We start from the raw sequence: 17,668 nt of genomic DNA, 5'->3' as shown, positions 1-17,668 counted from the left end.
CCAAGCACGAAGATCTGAGTTTGAATCCCCAACCCATGTAATATGACCACATGCATGCCTGTAACCCCAACACTGTCAGAAAGGAGGCAGAGACAGGACAATCACTAGGACTTGGTGACTGTCAACCTAACTCTAGATTGGGCAAGAGACTCTATCTCAAGGGAATATGGTAAAGACTGATAGAGTAAGACACTCAGTGTCCTCCTCTGGCTTCCATGGGTGTGCACAGGTGCTTCCCCACCCCCCACCCCCAAATAAATAAACAAATACAATGAAATAATTTTAAAAAACATCTATGATTCTCTCTAGCCCTTAATTTCCTCATTTATAAACTGGACCACTCATAATGGACCAGCTGATCCCTAAGGGGCTCTAGTTTCACATGGCAAAGCCCACTATCACAAAGTCCTCTATTACAATCAATCCATGTGAGTCTATTAAATGGGTAACAGAATTTATTAAGATATAAATTGAGGAAATACACTCATGATTATAGAACAGAGTAGACAGCAGAAGTCATCCTCTGATCTGACTGAGAGCAAATCCACCTCGTAGGCAGGAACAGGGAGAAGGGGTATGTGACCCTTCTCCAACTCCTTATAAGAGGTCACATACAACAGCAGGAAGCACTGCCTCCTTTGGACCATACAGACCAAGGTCATGGGTGGAGCAAATACCACTACAGTCCTCTACCTGCCCTTCCCTAAGTGACTTCCTTGATGAGGATGATCACACCCTGGTATAAAGAACTTGGGTGACTGGACTCTGTTCAAAAATATCCAGAACTAAGTTTGTATTAGAAATACAATCTGGTGAACCTGATCGTTACTCTTGATCTGCAGCTTCCTCTCTTAGTAGCCATCACCAATAGTCCAGCAAGACTGTTTAGAAAAATGGAAGGGAATGGATCCATCGACATGTTCTCAGAAGTCCTAGAGAACCAGTTCCTCCAGGCCGCTAAGCTCGTGGAAAACCACTTGGACTCTGAAATTCAGAAACTGGATCAGATTGGTGAAGACGAGCTGGAACTCCTCAAAGAAAAGAGACTGGCGGCACTCAGGAAGGCCCAGCAGCAGAAACAGGAATGGCTTTCTAAAGGACATGGGGAGTACAGAGAAGTGGCCAGCGAGAGAGACTTCTTTCAAGAAGTCAAGGAGAGTGAAAAGGTGGTTTGCCATTTCTACAGAGACACCACATTCAGGTGTAAAATACTAGACAGACATTTGGCAATACTGGCCAAAAAAAACATCTTGAAACCAAGTTTTTGAAGCTGAATGTGGAAAAGGCGCCATTCCTCTGTGAAAGACTGCGGATCAAAGTCATCCCCACACTAGCACTCCTGAGAGACGGCAAGACACAAGATTATGTTGTCGGGTTCACCGACCTAGGAAATACAGATGACTTCACTACGGAAACTTTAGAATGGAGACTTGGCTGTTCTGATGTTATCAATTACAGTGGAAATTTAATGGAGCCACCATTTCAGAGCCAAAAGAAATTTGGGACAAACTTCACAAAGCTGGAAAAGAAAACTATCCGAGGAAAGAAATACGATTCAGATTCTGATGATGACTAGACTGTGCTGTCCTTGTAGACCATCTGTTTGTCTGTTTACTTCAGAGTTAAGTGTGTTTCTAAATTCTCCTGATTTCGGCCCATTGACCATCTATACTCAGATCCCAATGTTTATACTGTGTTACTACATGGAAGGACATCATTACTATTTTGACCATAATGTGTAACTTGAAAGAAACAGATATTTTAAATTACCTGGAAAAAAAAAAAAGAAATACGATCTACATAAGACTCCTGCTCTGATACCTACTTCTGAAGATAATGAAGCCAACTAGAAAGCCAGGCTCAGATACCTCCACCCAACCAATAAAAATGCTAGCATCCTACATGGTTCTCACACTTCCTTAGAACCTGAGGGTTATGTCAGGGAGCAGGAGTATGCACAAAGGTTCACGTGCAGGCACCTCAACCTATGCATCAGCTGTGAGGGGAAGGGCAAGGCTAGGTCCACAGGATGTTTGTGCAATGCTTATGTTTTCAGATAGTCCACATGTACCATCACACTTGACCCCCACAAGAGCCCCATGAGCAAAGTGTCAACAAACATCAGGAAGGTCTTCCATAGGACCATTATAGGAGTTTGGGATACACCAGGGCACAGGCTGGTCCCTTCCTACATGGAGCTAGGACCCTAAAAGAGTAGGGTCTATTGTGTTGGGATGCAGAGGAGAATCCTCAAAGGGGAAGCTCCCAACCAGGGCACAATTACAAGAGAAACACACTGGCAAAGCCGAGTAGTTGATCACAACAGCCTCCATTTACTACTCAACAAATACGTACCAAGTGCTTACTAAATTCCAAAGCTCTGTGTTCAGTGGTTTCCATGTGTTACTGTATTTAATCTTTATGCTAACCCTGCAAGGCAGGTATTATTATCTCCATCTTTCAAACGAGGAAATTAAGACTCGGAGTTCTAGTAACTTTCACAAGTTTCCCCTGCCAGCTGGTGATGGAACAGCGAAGAGTGTGACTCATCTTGTTGGTTAGAGGTAAGGGAAAGCTTTAAACAGGAGGCTGTTGAGCAGAGTCTCAGATACTAAGTAGGCATTCACCAAACTGGGAGAGAATGAAGTTCTCATCTGGACCAGTTCAATGCCATAACATTGCAAAACTGTGGCCTTCTGCTGGGAAAGCCAGAGACCTATACAGCTGGGCAGGAGGCCTGTAGGGTGAGAAGTGGCGTGAGAGGCTCCGGGGGCAGAAGGGTCTTCCCAACTAGATGTGCTCAGAGCGTCTTGTTTTTTGTTTTTTGTTTTTCAGATAGAAAGTAGATGACCTGTACATAGCAGGCTAGGACAAGTGGGCAAGGCTGAAGCTTGAGCTTGCTTCCCCAAACCTGTGACAATCAATGTCTGTGCTCCTCACAACTCATTGTAAGTGGGTTTTGTGAGGTTTTGGTTTTGGTTTTTCCAGACATGGTTTCTCTGTGTAACAGCCCTGGCTGTCCTGGAACTCACTCTGTAGACCAGGGTGGCCTCAAACTCACAGAGATCCGCCTGCCTCTGACCCCAGGTCTGGGATCAAAGGCGTGCGCCACCACATCCAGTTTCATTGTGTGTCTTAACACACAGGCTGCCAAGTTCTGCAATAAGCCATGAGGATCCACTGGGAGCTTTCAAGCAGAGTGAGACTATCATCAGAAGGGCTGAGTGGGAAGTGGGTGGGAGGGGAAGAAACCAAGACAAAGAGAAGAGCTACAAGAACAGGCCCAGGCTCAGGGAGCACTGCCTGGGAGCACAGCACACACGTGGGCTGGGGAGGGATTTAGCACTGAGAGCTGGGGGTGACTGTTGGAGTGTGGTGAGGGTGAGGGTTTAGCTAAGGAATGCTTGAAGATTTCTGAAGAAAAGTGAGACTTAGAATTCATTACCAAAATATCTCTTCCCGCGGGTGAAATTCCAGTTCCACATTTAAAAAGCGACAGTGCCAATAGTTCACAAGCCAGAGTGGACACTTCACATCTCTCAATCCCATCAATAAATAGATTTGAGGATGGAAAAACAGTCCAAAAAATAAACAAATAAATAGATTAAAACCACTCTGCTTGGGAAGTTTGCACGCAGGAAGCTAATAGACACAGTCTACTTACTGTGATCTGATATCTGACATCCTGCACGTGTCAGAATTCTGTTGTCACCCACTGCTGAAGGCGCACCCCTCCTATGGAGCAAAGCCCTAAAATGTTACTGAAGGAGACAGGAGAGGTAGACGTGTTTTCACTAATAGAATTCTATCTCTCCTTTATTGTTTCTTCCTGCAGGGGAAAAAGATGTGGTAAAATTGGCCTGTCATTGTTTTTCGCTTAAAAAACAAAAAAAAAAAGAAATAGAAACATTTAAATACCACGAAACTCCCTATTGTCAAATGACTGAACACCCACGGCATAGCTCAGCTGACAGCCACGTAACCAATTCGGAATATTAAGCTATGCGAGGAATAACCATTTAGCTATCAGAAATAGGACGGCAGGGCAACTTTGGCCCATGATGGTGGCTGAAGCAATGGCCAATGAGAGAATGAAACCTCTGCTCCTCAGACCCTTTTGCACAAGGAGACGTCACTTGTCAAAGCAGCCCACGTTTCTAAGAGTTAATGGTTTGCTCATCTGTTGAGTACCACACACCAGATCTTCATCTTCTCTCAGCATGGCCACTGGCTAACCCTAAAATACAACTACCCTCTCCTCCATGCCTGTGTGGATATTACAGAACAAATTAGGAATGCTAAAGGCTCAGGGCCCTCACTATGAGTCCCTGCTATCATTTTGGGCTAAAATATTCAGGATTTTATGAAACATATAGAGTTTGACCCAACATGAAACAGCACCTATTTTTAGTGCTTTTTATCTTTGTGTGTGCATTACGTGTGTATGTGTGTGTGGTGTTTTCTTTTTTGTGTTTTGTGTTTCCTTTTTCGGTCAGGGTTTGGCCACACACTCAGACTCTCTGGTCCTCTTGAATCTTAAGCCTATCTTTTACTTTCCAAAATATATGTCATTTTTCTCCTACAGAGGTTCTAAAGAAAAAACAACCCCCCCCCCCAAAAAAATCCAGAAAACAAATAACTAGGATTGTTACATAAATAGTCAGCAGGCACCAAGAAAAGCAGAGACTTCCTTATCCATAGCCATCATATGGAGGCTTTAGTACCTGGAAGGCTGTACTGTGCGAGGCAAGAGCTGGGCGGATTTGACGTCAGCCAAGCCTGAATCTGACTGTAATAAATCACTTCCTATTTCTCAGTCTTGGAATTCTCCATAATATAATAGAAATAGTGGCATCTGTTTCATTATAGTTACTGAGGGGATTAAATAAGATATGTGCAGAGATCCAAATACCATATCTGCCACATTACTATCCTCTTATGTTAAATTATTATCATCGTAATTATTATTATTAATTATAGATTTTGTGACATACATGTCAACTGCTCAAATGATAGTTTTCCTTCCCTTCCCACACTACCTCTAAACTGGAAAAAGTAGGCTAAAGGACATTCAAACCATAGTGAAGTGTGGAGTGTAGTTGTGGTTGAAAAATGCGCATCCCTTTATGGTGATCAACGTCCAACCAGGATCAAGGGCACTAGATCAGGTGATCTAGCCAAAATTTTAATAGTCGGTAAGGTCACTGGAAAGAGAGCGGGAACAGGTGACAGAGACAGAGCAAGCAGAAAGGACCCTTGAAAAGGTCCTGCTTGGAGGTCATTCTCACCCAAACGCCTTGTCTTTATTGGTGAAAGTTTGATCCAGGTTGGATGTTATGATTTGAATCTGAAATGCTCCCCCAAAGGCTCATATTTAAATACTTGCCCCCCCACCTGCCCAGCTAATAGTGCCATTCTAGAAATTTAGGGAGGTGAGTCCTACAGGCAGAAGGAAGCTACTCTAAGCAGGCCTTTGAAGGTTATGCCCATCTCTGGTTCTTGCTTTCTAGACACTGTGATGTGAAGAGCCTTGTAGCTACACTCTCTCACTGTCGAGATCTGAGCTGCCCCACCATGGCATCCCTGCCGTGATGGACTGAAACCCTCTTAAACCCTCACAAGCCAAATGAATCTTTCCTCCCCAGAGTTGCTTCTGACAGGAATTCTGTCACAGTGACACAAAAGCAACTAACCTTGGCCTTCAATTAGTGTGTGTGTACAGATACATGTGCACTAACAGTGAAATTTTATTGTGATCATTCTTTGGTCACAAGGTATCTACTATACCACTCATCACTAGGTTTGTGTTTAAAGGGGATTGAGACAGGTGAAGGTCTTGGTAGACACTGATAATGAAAGCAGGCTCAGGAGTTACAAGCCAAGAAGGAACATTCTAGAACACATGAAGGTCAGGGTGAGCATATCATCCACATCAAGATGACTTCTGTGGTCACTTCTGCTGGTTGGTACTGGATTTTACTACAGTACTGGCTGGGGAGGATGGTCAGGTTGGCCGAAAGGTCAGAGGAGTCATGACATAAAATACTAGTATTGTCACTTTACAAGGACAGTTCTTGCAACATGCCTCCACACACACTGCTGGGCTTGGATTTTGTTTGACCCCAAATTGAAAGAACTTTATGAAATAGCCTATTTATGACCATCCTTCATGTTCAAAGTTAGTTTCTGTACGGCTGTGAGCAGAGTGGGTGTGTGCTCTCTGTTCTCTGGTTATGTTTACTCTGTATTTTTCATATCTGATACAAACAAAGTATGAGCACCTTCATCATGTTCTCTACAAAACAGCATGATTTCCCAGTGACATTGTGTCTCTCCATCATTTGTCTGACGACTCCTCTATTGTTCGGCATGGGGACACTTTAATTTTTTTTTCTATGAAGAGCCTTCCTGTGAATATCTTCATAGTTCCATCGTGATTTGGGGGTTTGTGTCCTTAGAGAAACTTCTAGAGAGTGGAATTGCCAGTTCAGAGGCTAGGAGCTTTTTTCATAGCTCCTGTGACTCACCAAGCTGTGAGCTTGGCTTTATCACTCCAAGATTTTCCAGAAAACCGTTGTGAGTCTACAGTTGCGTGTTAGTGCTATAGGCTGTGGAGAGACACGGAACGAGTAAGTGTAGGTATGTATGCGCTAAGGAAGTGTTAAGGAGAAAGCAACCCTGAGGTAGGGAAGGGATAGGCAAGAGTGAGCCAGGAGAAGGAGGGAAAGTAGGGGTGGGGGAGATAAGAGAGAAGAGACAAAGGAGCCTAGGATGAAAGACCATGGTTTGTAAACATGAGTTCCTACTTCGTGACCACATGGTGGCTCTCGGTGTGTAATGCCATCTGAATGTTGAGAAGGAAAGTATTCTGTGTGGCTCTCTCTGACGTACTGAGGCCAGCTTGGCACTCACGCCCTGGGAGTCCTCCCTAGACCTCTTCCTAACCAATAGGCTGCTGCCATCTGAGCTTTGCTCTGTTTGGCACCTCTCCAGAGCTGAAAGAGGAGCACCCTCACAGCCACAGCAGAGCCTCGGAGCCCCATGTCTGTCCTCAGTCAGTTCTGCCATCCCTTCCCCGCTCCCCCCAGGGGGTTCTGAAGAACTGAGTTGCACTGACACATACTTTGTCACTTTTCATTCTTGGCTCCCAGAATTCTGCCTCTCTAGTCATTACCAACACATTTGAGTCTGGAGTGGGTTGGAATCTAAGCTGTGCCACCTACATGGCACACTCTGTGTGGCCCTTGGCAACTCACTTGCCTCTCTGGGCTTCATTTCTTTCCCCTGAAAAATGAGGCATAATACTGTACTTGCTCTAGCACTGGCTCCGGGTGATTACAGCCAGTGTGGTCTAAGCTGTGCCTAAGTCAACAATAGAGAGAATGAAACTTGAACAATGAAACGTCTCTTATGTCTTCTTCTATTGACACGGATAATATTACCCATGGAGGGAGCACTTTCGAGGCCCTCTTAGGGATGCATGTAACAGTTCTGGGTTGATACCTGGTTGCCCCTGTTACTTTCTTCCCCTCCTCTTCCATTCTTCCATTTCGATAATCACGCTGGTCTATCCCACTGTAGACAGAGATACTAAATCTCTCCCTCAAGGCCTCTCTTTGGGGTGGACAAGGGAATAAACTAGATGTAGCGGACCCCAAGGCAATGGTTTGGCCAAGCTTTTTGTAAATCAAGGAGAGTAAACAAACCATTGGTGGCTGACACACAGGAAAGCCCCAGTGACCAGGGAAAGCAGTCTGAATGCAGCTTTTGATGAATCAACCTGGCCTTACATCTCAGAGCCCCAGCAGAGGGTCTGTCGGCAAGACAGATTCGGGACTGGTGAGCTGGTACTCCCCAAAGTAGAGGTGAGAGCCAGGGCAAGATTTTCATGATTAGAAAGAATATGGGGACAGTCAAGGAGCTGTGAATAAAACGCCTAACTGTACCTGGGGTTTTATATTTCATTAAATCTTATTTTAACTGCATGCCTTTTCATCATGAGTGGGTGGTTACTGCTGGAGAGGGTTATTATGCTTAACTATTTTAACAAGAGTTTTGTTATGTATAGGGGAGAGCAAATTGGCTAGGAAAGTGTGCAAGGCTCCATTTCTCTGCTAACTTGGTGGTCACAACCAAGCTTGCAAGAAAGACTCAAGTACGCAAGTCTAAGCATAGAATAAAGTGTTAGGCAATGGGTACGAGGAGAGCAAAACAGATTAATTATTGCTCAGAAACTACATCAACAAGACACCAGGAGAAACTAAAAAAACAACTCACTTAACCCTCAACATGGGGTCATGCCTTTGCCTGTCTCTCATCCTGGTTGAAAGTGTGTCCACGAGTTGGTAGGATAAAATCAAAGTGAATGGAAAACATCAGTAGACAATAGATAGTTCTTGCATCAATCAAGAGAGACGCCCTCCCCCAGACCCTCCAAACAAGCTGTCTTCATGTCTAGTAGAATAGTCTCAGTTACAATTACTGATTAGTAGTTCATGTTAGTACTTCCCTGTTTTTCTTACCCTAGACTCCCACTAAGGCAGAGACATCATCTGAGCAGATGTGCTTCCAGTGCCAAAGATGGTGCCTGATCCTTCAGACGTTCAATACACATCCACTTCCGCCATCACTTTTAGCAAATTACAACCAATGTATTTAAGACCACGTACTGTAGACCAGGCTACTTGGGCTCTATCCCAGCCACTGATAACACATTACTTATCTTGCCTGTGCCTCAGTTTCCTCCAGTACAGATGAGCTATAATGATGGTTCTGAGAGTTATGATAGTAACAGTTAGTAATAGTTAGTGTTCAATCAGTGTCAGCCTCACCATCACCATCATCAAAATCACCACCATCATCGGAGCAAGTTGCTATACTCTACCTCAGTTTCCTCTTCTAAATTCAGTTCTTTGCTCATTAAGATTGTATTTGGCCTTGACATCTTTGGATCTCTGTTCTGTCTGATTCACTCTGTACATTGGTTACAGAGACTTCTAAGTCCCAAGTAGTTTTCTCTGCCAATCAACACTCAGGGCACTCAGTGTGTGTGTGTGTGTGTGTGTGTGTGTGTGTGTGTGTGTGTGTGTGCGCGCGCGCTCGCAAGAGGGAAAGAGTTACAATTAGTCAGAAGAAAATATAACTAGAAAATTAAGTTCTATGCAGACACATCATGTAATGTACTTCAGCGAAGATATCTTCACCTGCCTTGCTGTTCGAGGTTAGCCACATGAGAGCTTTTAGCCATTAATGTACCTGGCAAAGGGTTAAAGGAAACATCTGATAATAAAACGGCCAACTCTGCTTAGCTCCTTGTCACAGAGCCTGCCGTCCTTTGTGGATGGGTGAGCAGAATAATGCAAAATAAGAAATTGGGGAAAGTAACGGAAGTTAGAATGAGGTGTCAGAGAAAGGCAACCATAAAACCACTGAAAATTCAGAATGGGGAAAAAAGATGTGAAAACAGGAAATACAATTACTCTGGTCAATGGTGTTCACTGAACACAGCCTTTCAGGTAAAAAGTGAGGGTCACACAAAGACTGTACCCACAAAGACTGTAGGTATATTTATAGAACCTACTAGAAACTGACCACATCGATTCTTTTAGGAAGGAAACATGAGTGGCTACAGATGTGGAGAGGCATTATTACTGCAGAAGCTCCCTTTGTCTTTCAGAACTATGTGGATATAGTACTCATTTCAAATGGAGTGTGTGTGTGTGTGTGTGTGTGTGTGTGTGTGTGTGTGTGTGTGTGTTGCTGGAGATTGAACCCAGGTCCTTACACATGCTAGGGAAATACTATCATTGAGCTATACCCCAACATTTCAAAGGGGATTAAAAAAAAAAACAGTCATCTGAGAGTGTCCACAGGGATCAGACCTGCATTTGGTCCTGCTTTTATCAGTGCCAAGCTGTATGGTTTATAGAAAGCCCCTCAACTTTCCAGGCCTCTTCCACTGAAGCAAAAGGAAAGAACTTGGTCTTCTATGCAGCTCCAGTTCTCAGCTTCGAGGACTGAAGTGCTCCAGCCATGTAGCTTCTGACCCTGGGCAGACTGCAGCAAAGCCTTTTCGCAGACATCGATCCTGTGCTCTTCCTTCTGGGAGTCATAGGCCCCCATAAGTGATTGATAGGATAAAAAAAAATCACCTGGGGAGTGTGAGGAAGAGAGCACCAAGAGGTTAGGTACGCACACACAGTGAGGATGACAAAATACGATCAAAGCTTCAAAGGATGGAGCCACAATCACTGTGTCGGGCCATGGGCGGGGGGAGGGATTGTTAAATGAGTATACAGATGATGAGCTATGGCCACAGAGAAGTCTTTCTCAGTCTCCTCACACCAGTGAAAGAAACTCCATTGCATCTGCTGGACATTTGCTCTGGTCCTGTGACACTACAGGCACCTCCAGGGCTCCAGGATTCCCAAGGTCACTCGCGACACAGGATAGAGCAATGTAAGAAAGCAGTGTAAGAGAGCAATGTGAGGCTTTGGGCCCAGACTGGAAACAGCAAAAGAGGCAAGAAGGAGGAAAGAGAGGGAAAAAAGAAAAGTAGAATCACTGATAGCCACAATGGAAATACTAAGAAAAAGAACAGGGATATAGGTTTGCAGTAGAGCCACAAAGGCCCTTATACCCATTGCCCATGAGTTCTAATGCTAAAAGCAAAGCAAACTAATTCTGCAGTATCATTCCAAAGGAAAGCACATTTAGTGTTTTAGGCCAGTACACCAAGAAGCCATTGTCCTTGGACTGCCTTGCCATCCATATCACCTCCACAAAACCTCAGAAGTAAAAAAGTCAATAGATCTCAAGATACCTCAAGGGGTGAGAAGACCAAGATCTAGTGTAGGATTTGTATGCTCAAACAGCACGAGGCTAGCGACTTCAGCATAAGGAGACCAGCACTCAGGATCCCCATCACCACAGCAGAACCATGCAAGAAACAACCGAAGGAACCAGGAACACCTCCTGGAGAAGACAAGGCTGGCTGGAGGACTTCTTCAGGCAACTGGATTCAAGGGTCTCTTCAGCATTGAGGGACTCTGATTCTGTAGAGTAACTGGGGTCCCCATATGAGAGGAAAATCTGACTATTTTGTAAGGCTCTCCGTGAATGAGGTCCTAGGAATGGAAGAACTTCACAAAAAGGGTTTCACACAGTGCTCTAGGATAGAACTAGCCTGAAGCAACTGAAGGGTCTCCCACGAGAGGGAGGAAGCAGAGCTAACTGGCATTTGATGCCTGACTGGTAGGGCTTGGAAATAAACAGGAACCAAAAGAAGTTACTGATCCTATATATCATTGTCTTAGTCATTGTTCTATTGCTGCAAAGAGACACAATGACCAATGCAACTCTTATAAGAGAAAGCCCTTAATTGGAGCTTGCTTACAGTTTCAGGGGTTTAATCTAATTATCATCATGGTGGGAAGCATGGCAGCACACAGGCAGGCCCTGGAGCAGTAGCTGAAAGCTACATCCTGATCCAAAGGCAGAGTGGGAGAGACACTGGGCCTCACTTGGGCTTTTGAAACCTCAAAGCTCACCTCCAGTGACACACTTTCTCCAACAAGGCCACACCTCCTAATCTTTCTAATCCAATCTAAGAGTTCCACTTCTTGGTGACTATGCATTCAAGTATATGAGCCTATGGGAGTCATTCTTATTCAGATCACCACATTCCACTCCCTGGCCCCCACAGGCTTGCAGCTATATCATAATGTAAAAATGCATTCAGTCTAACTTCAAAAGTCCCCATAGTCTATCACAGTCTCAACACCATTTAAAAGCCCACAGTCCAAAATCTCTTCTGAGACTCAAGGCAATCTCTTAACTGTAACCTCCTGTAAAATAAAAATCAAAAAGCAGATCACATACTTCCAACATACAATGGCACAGAATATACATTACCACTCCAAAAGGGAGGAAAGGGAGCATAGTGAGGAAATACTGGACCAAAGCAATGACCAAAAACCAGCTGGGCAAACTCCAAACTCTGCATCTTCATGTCTGATGTCAAAGGGCTTGTTAAAGCTCCAACTCCTGTCAGCTTTGTTGACTACAACATACTTCTCTTTCTTGAGCTGTTTCTACACCTGGTATGCAGCTTTTCTTGGCAGGGATCCCACGACTCTGGAATCTCCAACATCTTAGGGTCTTCACCTTCACAGTTTCATGCAATGGCCTCTCTGGGCCTCCATGCAGGAACATCTCTGACACGTGCCTGCTGAAGGAGATTCCGTAACCCTTTTCTTGTACCCTTAACTCTAAAGCCAGAACTACATGGCTGAAGAACCAAGTTCTGCTGCTTAAGGGGCTGAAATTTGGCCTCTTCCTTAAATTATGTTTGCATCAGCTTTCTGGTGTTGATGTTTTTCTTCACTCTTAAGCTTTCTTTTATTCCTTTTCACAAGTTGGAAGCTTAGCTGGGTGGGATCTTGCCCTGAGGTTACCACTCCCTTTATCCCATTTACCATCAGACTTTTCTTTAAACGTTTCATCTCCTTGAACACAGGACTTAGCTCTGTTACATTTCCAGGTGCTCCTTTTCTCCTCAAACTGTACATTTTGTATTTTTCCTTGTTCGGTTTCCTCCTTTTTATTATAGATCTGCATAAGAGTGACCACTAATAACCACATGACACAGTCAATACTACAACGTCTTGAAATCTCCTCTGCCAGTTCCATTAATCCAAAACCCTTCAATTTGGTCTTCAGCAACTTTTTTAGGACAAGGGCAAAAAGCAGCCATATATTCTTTGCTAAAATATCATAAGAACCGTCTCTCAGTCACTTACTAATATTCTTCCCCTCTGAAACTTCTTGAGCTGGGCCCTCACAGTTCAAATGGCCCCTAGCACTGTCTTCCATGCTCTTCCTAGGATGGCCCACTAAACCCTACTTAAAGCATCCAACTACTTTTCTCATCCAGAATCCCCAGATTTTCCATATTCTTTCAACAAATAATACAATCAGGTCTATCACAGCAAAATCCCAGTTCCTGGTACCAACTTCCATTTTATCATTGTTCTATTGCTGTGAAGAGAAACCATGACCAAGGGATCCTGCTTACAGTTTCAGAGGGTTAGTTATCCATTATCATCGTGGAGGGGAGCATGGTGGCACACAGGCAGGCACTGGAGCAGTAACTGAGAGCTACATTCTGATCCATAGGCAGAAAGTGGAAGAGACACCAGGCTTGGCTTGGACTTTTGAAACCTCAAAGCCCACCACAATCATAAGAGACATAACTGCTGGATATGGTATCATACACCTGTAGGCCCCACCCTTAGGGGCCAAGGCAAGAAAATTAAAAGTTCAAGGCCAGACTGGGCTATATGGAGAAACCATGCCTCAAAAAACAAATAGAAACCAAAATCAAAGCCTTAATTTAGGGGAGAAAAGAATTATGGTGGTGGTTGTGGTCCAGGATATGGACTGAGTCCTGGGAAGACCCTCCTGCCCCTGCACATGACATTACACAGGATGCCAGTTGCCAGGTATAGATTCATAGATGCTGGGTTGATAAGGAAACAAAGGAACTTTTCTTAAAAGCTTATCATGGGGGGTTGTCATTGTGTTGCATTTTTATTTCTTGGTGGAGAGGGTGCAATGGTCAGCTTATGCACAATCTTATAGATTCGTTTGTCTGTCCAAGAAAATCCACCAGGAAGGGACAGCTGTGTCATAGGAGCCATTGTGTGGGAAGAACAAGGGGATGGAGCCCAGCTCTCTGAATGTAAACCCTGTTCTCCTGCTTCATAGCTCTGTGGCTTTGAGGGAGCCTCTCTGTGGCAAAAGTTCCTTCTCTTCGAAGTAGAAGAATATCTTCTCTAAGATTAAACACGTGGAACACTTATGAAACTTATTTTAGTATAAAAGATTTGGAACCATCCCTTTGGCTTAGGAAAGATGATGATGATGATATCTATTATAATGCGATTCAAAGAGGTAAGATGTAATGGAGAAAATCTGGCCATTGGAAAAAAACTTTGAACCCAATTCAAATCCTGCTAAAAGCTGTTACTTCAACAACAGCAGGAAGATGACCAAAATTCCTTCCCTAAAGGATTGGAATGGGAAATAAGGTAAAATGTGTGTTTTTCTATGTTTGGCATGTAATTTTTTAAAAAAGAAATATTCTTTCCTTTCCCCTCTATCCCCCTGTATCAGTGGGTCTCATTGATATATCTGGACACTGAGATGAGAGGCAGGGACATAAGTATGAATGAGATGTAGTTCTCATCCTCAAAAGGCTCAGAGTCCCCAAGAAAGACCTGGACACATACAACGACACTGTACTATGATTAAAACCATCACTGGGACATCAGCACAAGGTGTAAGTGTGTTGGGATCATAGCAATAGAAAGACCAGTCAACAGAATGAACCAAGGGAATCATCCCCTAGGAGGCAATGGAATTTGGAGGGAGAATGTTGCTGGACTGCCCAAAGTACTGAGGAGAGAGGACCATCTCAGTTAGCCTAGGAGACATGCTGAGCATGCAGTCATCAAGAGAGACACTAGTCTTTGCTTGGAGTCACATTCTGTTTCTTTGTCAAGATCTGTGAAGGCCTAAGCAGGACGTCCCCATTGTACATGCTGTCTGTTTGGAGAATGGACAGGAAAAAGAGAATAAACATGACACTTGTCAACCCACAGTGGCATGTGCACACCTCAAGAAGGAAAGGACCAGGGAAGAAAAGCCCATAACAGCAGGACCAATCAGAATGGCTTTTGGCAAAACAGAGTGTTGTGCCACTCCAGAGTAAGGATGCTAGGAGATGTCACATACTTGTGGCTATTCTAACAGTAGCTGCATCCAGGCCTCTAGGCTATCACCTTGGCTGGAAGAAGTCCCAGAATTCCCAGGTAGGAATCCTTGGTCTAAACCAGTGGTATTAGAGTAGGAGTTTTTGTTGGGAGTGTGGTACACTGGCACCTACGGAACTTCCAACCAACAACCAAGGGACAGACGATTTCAGGGAAACCAAATCCCAAACTGAATCTCAGCACCACCCAGCAGCAACAGTTTCTTCCCCGTGCATAGGAAAAGGGCTTCCATGAGCTAGGTGGTGTTGGCCTGTGCCTTTTATCCCAGTACTCCAGAGGCAGAGGCAGGTGGATCTCTGTGAGTTTGAGGCCAGCCTGGTCTACAGAGTCATTTCCAAGTCAGTCAGGGCTGCACAGAGAAACTCTGTCTAAAAAAAAAAAAAAAAAAAAAAAAAAAAAAAAAAAAAAAAACCACCAAAACAAAATTAAAATAAATTAATTAATTAAGAAAAAGAAAAAGGGCCTCCAGGTGTGTATAGCTGTGTGCTTGAGTGTGAGCATGGACACCTATACACATAGCATGTGTGTGTTGTGTGTATGTATACCTGACTGTGAATGCATGAGTTATGAGTAATATAGAGCTGTGTATATTTGTATACTGTGTACATGTATACACACAGTGTACAATGTGTATTGTACATATGTACAAGATGTATGGCAGGCATGTTTGTGCGCATGTTCCTTATGTGTCAAATATATTTGTGCAGTTGTCTGAATCAGGTAGGACTTGTGTATATGTATAGTGTATGCCTGTGTATGCGTACATGTGTGCTGTGTACATACATATGGTGTGTGTGGCTGAGTGGGAGATGAGGGGCTCAGAGACCCTCTTCTCCAGAGCCTAGATACAAGGAGTTGCTCCATGGAAGGGAAGCCCCCAGGCCCATGGGGATAGGAAATCCACTCTAGCCTTATTTGCCTCCTGCTTAGAAACCTACTGGTCATTTCACAAATCTGATCACTTTACAGATCTGATCATTTTATAGATCTGATCATTTTACAGATCTGGCTGAATCACTACAAAAGGCATTAATTCCTCTCCATTCTCAAATATTCCCTCCTCTAGTTTTCTGTCCCAGAATTCTGATCCTTCACTCACTGAGGAATCTTTCTTCTCACACTCAGGGTCCTTCATGCATTGCATCTGCTCTCAGAAATGTCTGGAAACCCTTTTTATCCCATAGTATGGGAAGTCAGAGGGCTGCCTGTCACAGTGATGTTTAGAAAGTCTGTGTAAAGTCCTATGGATCCTGCATGCCCAGGAAGCTACAGGAGCAGGATCCTAGCCCTACCTCAGGGGCTTGAAAGAGGCCTTGCCTCAGTTAGGGTTTCTATTGCTGTGACAAAGCACCATGACCAAAAAAGCAAGGTGGAGAGGAAAGGGTTTTTCAGTTTACACTTCCACATTGCTATTCATTACCAAAGGAAGTCAGAACAGGAACTCAAGCTGGGCAGGATCCTGGAGGCAGGAGCTGATGCTGAAGCCATGGAGGAGTGCTGCTTACTGGCTTGCACCCCATGACTTACTCAGCCTGCTTTCTTATAGAACCCTGGACAACCAGCCCAGGGATGGCACCACCACCATGGACTGGGCCCTCCCCCATTGATCACTAATTGAGAAAATGCCTTACAGCTGGATGTCATGGAGGCATTTTCTCAACTGAGGCTTCTTCCTCTTAGATGACTCTAGCTTGTGTCAAATTGACACATAAAACCAGCCAGAACAGACCTCTTGAAACAAGGCTGAGAACTGCAAGCCCCCATGGGATATCCAGCTAACCACTGCCCAGCTGTGCTGCCTTGGGTAAGCCCTGGCCTCTCTCACATCACTTAGGAAGTGGGGCCAGTTGTAACTACAAACCTCATTCAGTGCCCCAAGAAAGTTAAGGCAGAATATTTAAAAGGCAGCATCAAAAGTGTCTAGGGGTTAATGAAAGGCTCGGGTGCTTCTGGGAGAGAGAATGGGTCAGAATAATGGAGTCCCTTGTCTAGGGTAGCCATCCCCTTCCCCACCCTTCCCTTCCCTCTACCTCCAGGGAAAGATACTCTAGCCTTACTGAACACCTCCAGAGAAGGGACTGGGGCACTTGAGAAGTGCCTTGGGACACAGAGGAGAGGGGCTGCCCCCTTGAGCCCATCCTGCCAGAAGTCCTGTAACTCCTCCGAATAACTGGGCACATAGTTCTTTCTAAAATTTCATACCCATGCAAATCAGAAACTACACTCATTCATACCTACCACCAAGGATATGCATACGCAGAACACACAGCCCATCATAGGCACTTTTCCACTTATGACACATTCCAGCAGCCGCAGTACATCACCCACAGGCAGTTTCACGAATTCAAGAGTTTGGCACAAATGCCTGTTCACATATAACAGTTCACATCCTACACAGCTCCTGCACGACACTGCACTCACACTTGCTCAAGTGCCCACGCTGCACGGTCCCTTCTCTCTCTAGCCCATCTCACATGCCCAGGCGTCCCTCACTTCTTTGCACAAGACTGCACATAAACACAATGTTTTTACTACTTTCCATCCCTTCCACAAGCCGGCACGGCCCGCCACATCTGTGCTCTCCCCTCTCCCCGTAATTCCAGCAAGAGGCTTCCCGCTTGGAGTGCAGCGGCCACAGTGGCCAGGAATTAAAATGCAGCAAGGAGGAGCCGGGAGCGTCAGCACCGCCTCTCCAGGAGCGCACAGCGCTCGCTGCGGCCGCCGCCGCCCCGCCCGCCCCGAGCCGCCGGGCCAGCGAGCGCAGTAGCAGGTGCTCATAGCCCAGCCGCGCCAGCGTCGCGCGGCTGCTGCCCAAGTTCGCCCAGGGCCCGAGG

At 44.8% G+C, this 17,668-nt stretch overlaps 2 protein-coding genes across 2 annotated transcripts in view; both read left to right on the top strand.

The window, feature by feature from the left end:
* Positions 1 to 17,668, top strand: part of Asic2 (acid sensing ion channel subunit 2) — a 1,069,830-nt gene that overhangs the window by 786,388 nt on the left and 265,774 nt on the right. The gene's annotated exons all lie outside the window — the stretch shown is intronic.
* Positions 819 to 1,755, top strand: LOC131917489 (thioredoxin domain-containing protein 9-like). The gene is given in 2 exon segments (XM_059271338.1): positions 819 to 1,238; positions 1,241 to 1,755. Coding segments are annotated over 2 exon segments (681 nt in total). The 5' UTR covers positions 819 to 893; the 3' UTR covers positions 1,577 to 1,755.

This window comes from Peromyscus eremicus, chromosome 8a, assembly GCF_949786415.1.
Source record: "Peromyscus eremicus chromosome 8a, PerEre_H2_v1, whole genome shotgun sequence".
NCBI classification, from domain to species: Eukaryota; Metazoa; Chordata; class Mammalia; order Rodentia; family Cricetidae; genus Peromyscus; species Peromyscus eremicus.
This window is presented reverse-complemented; position numbering and strand designations above follow the sequence as displayed.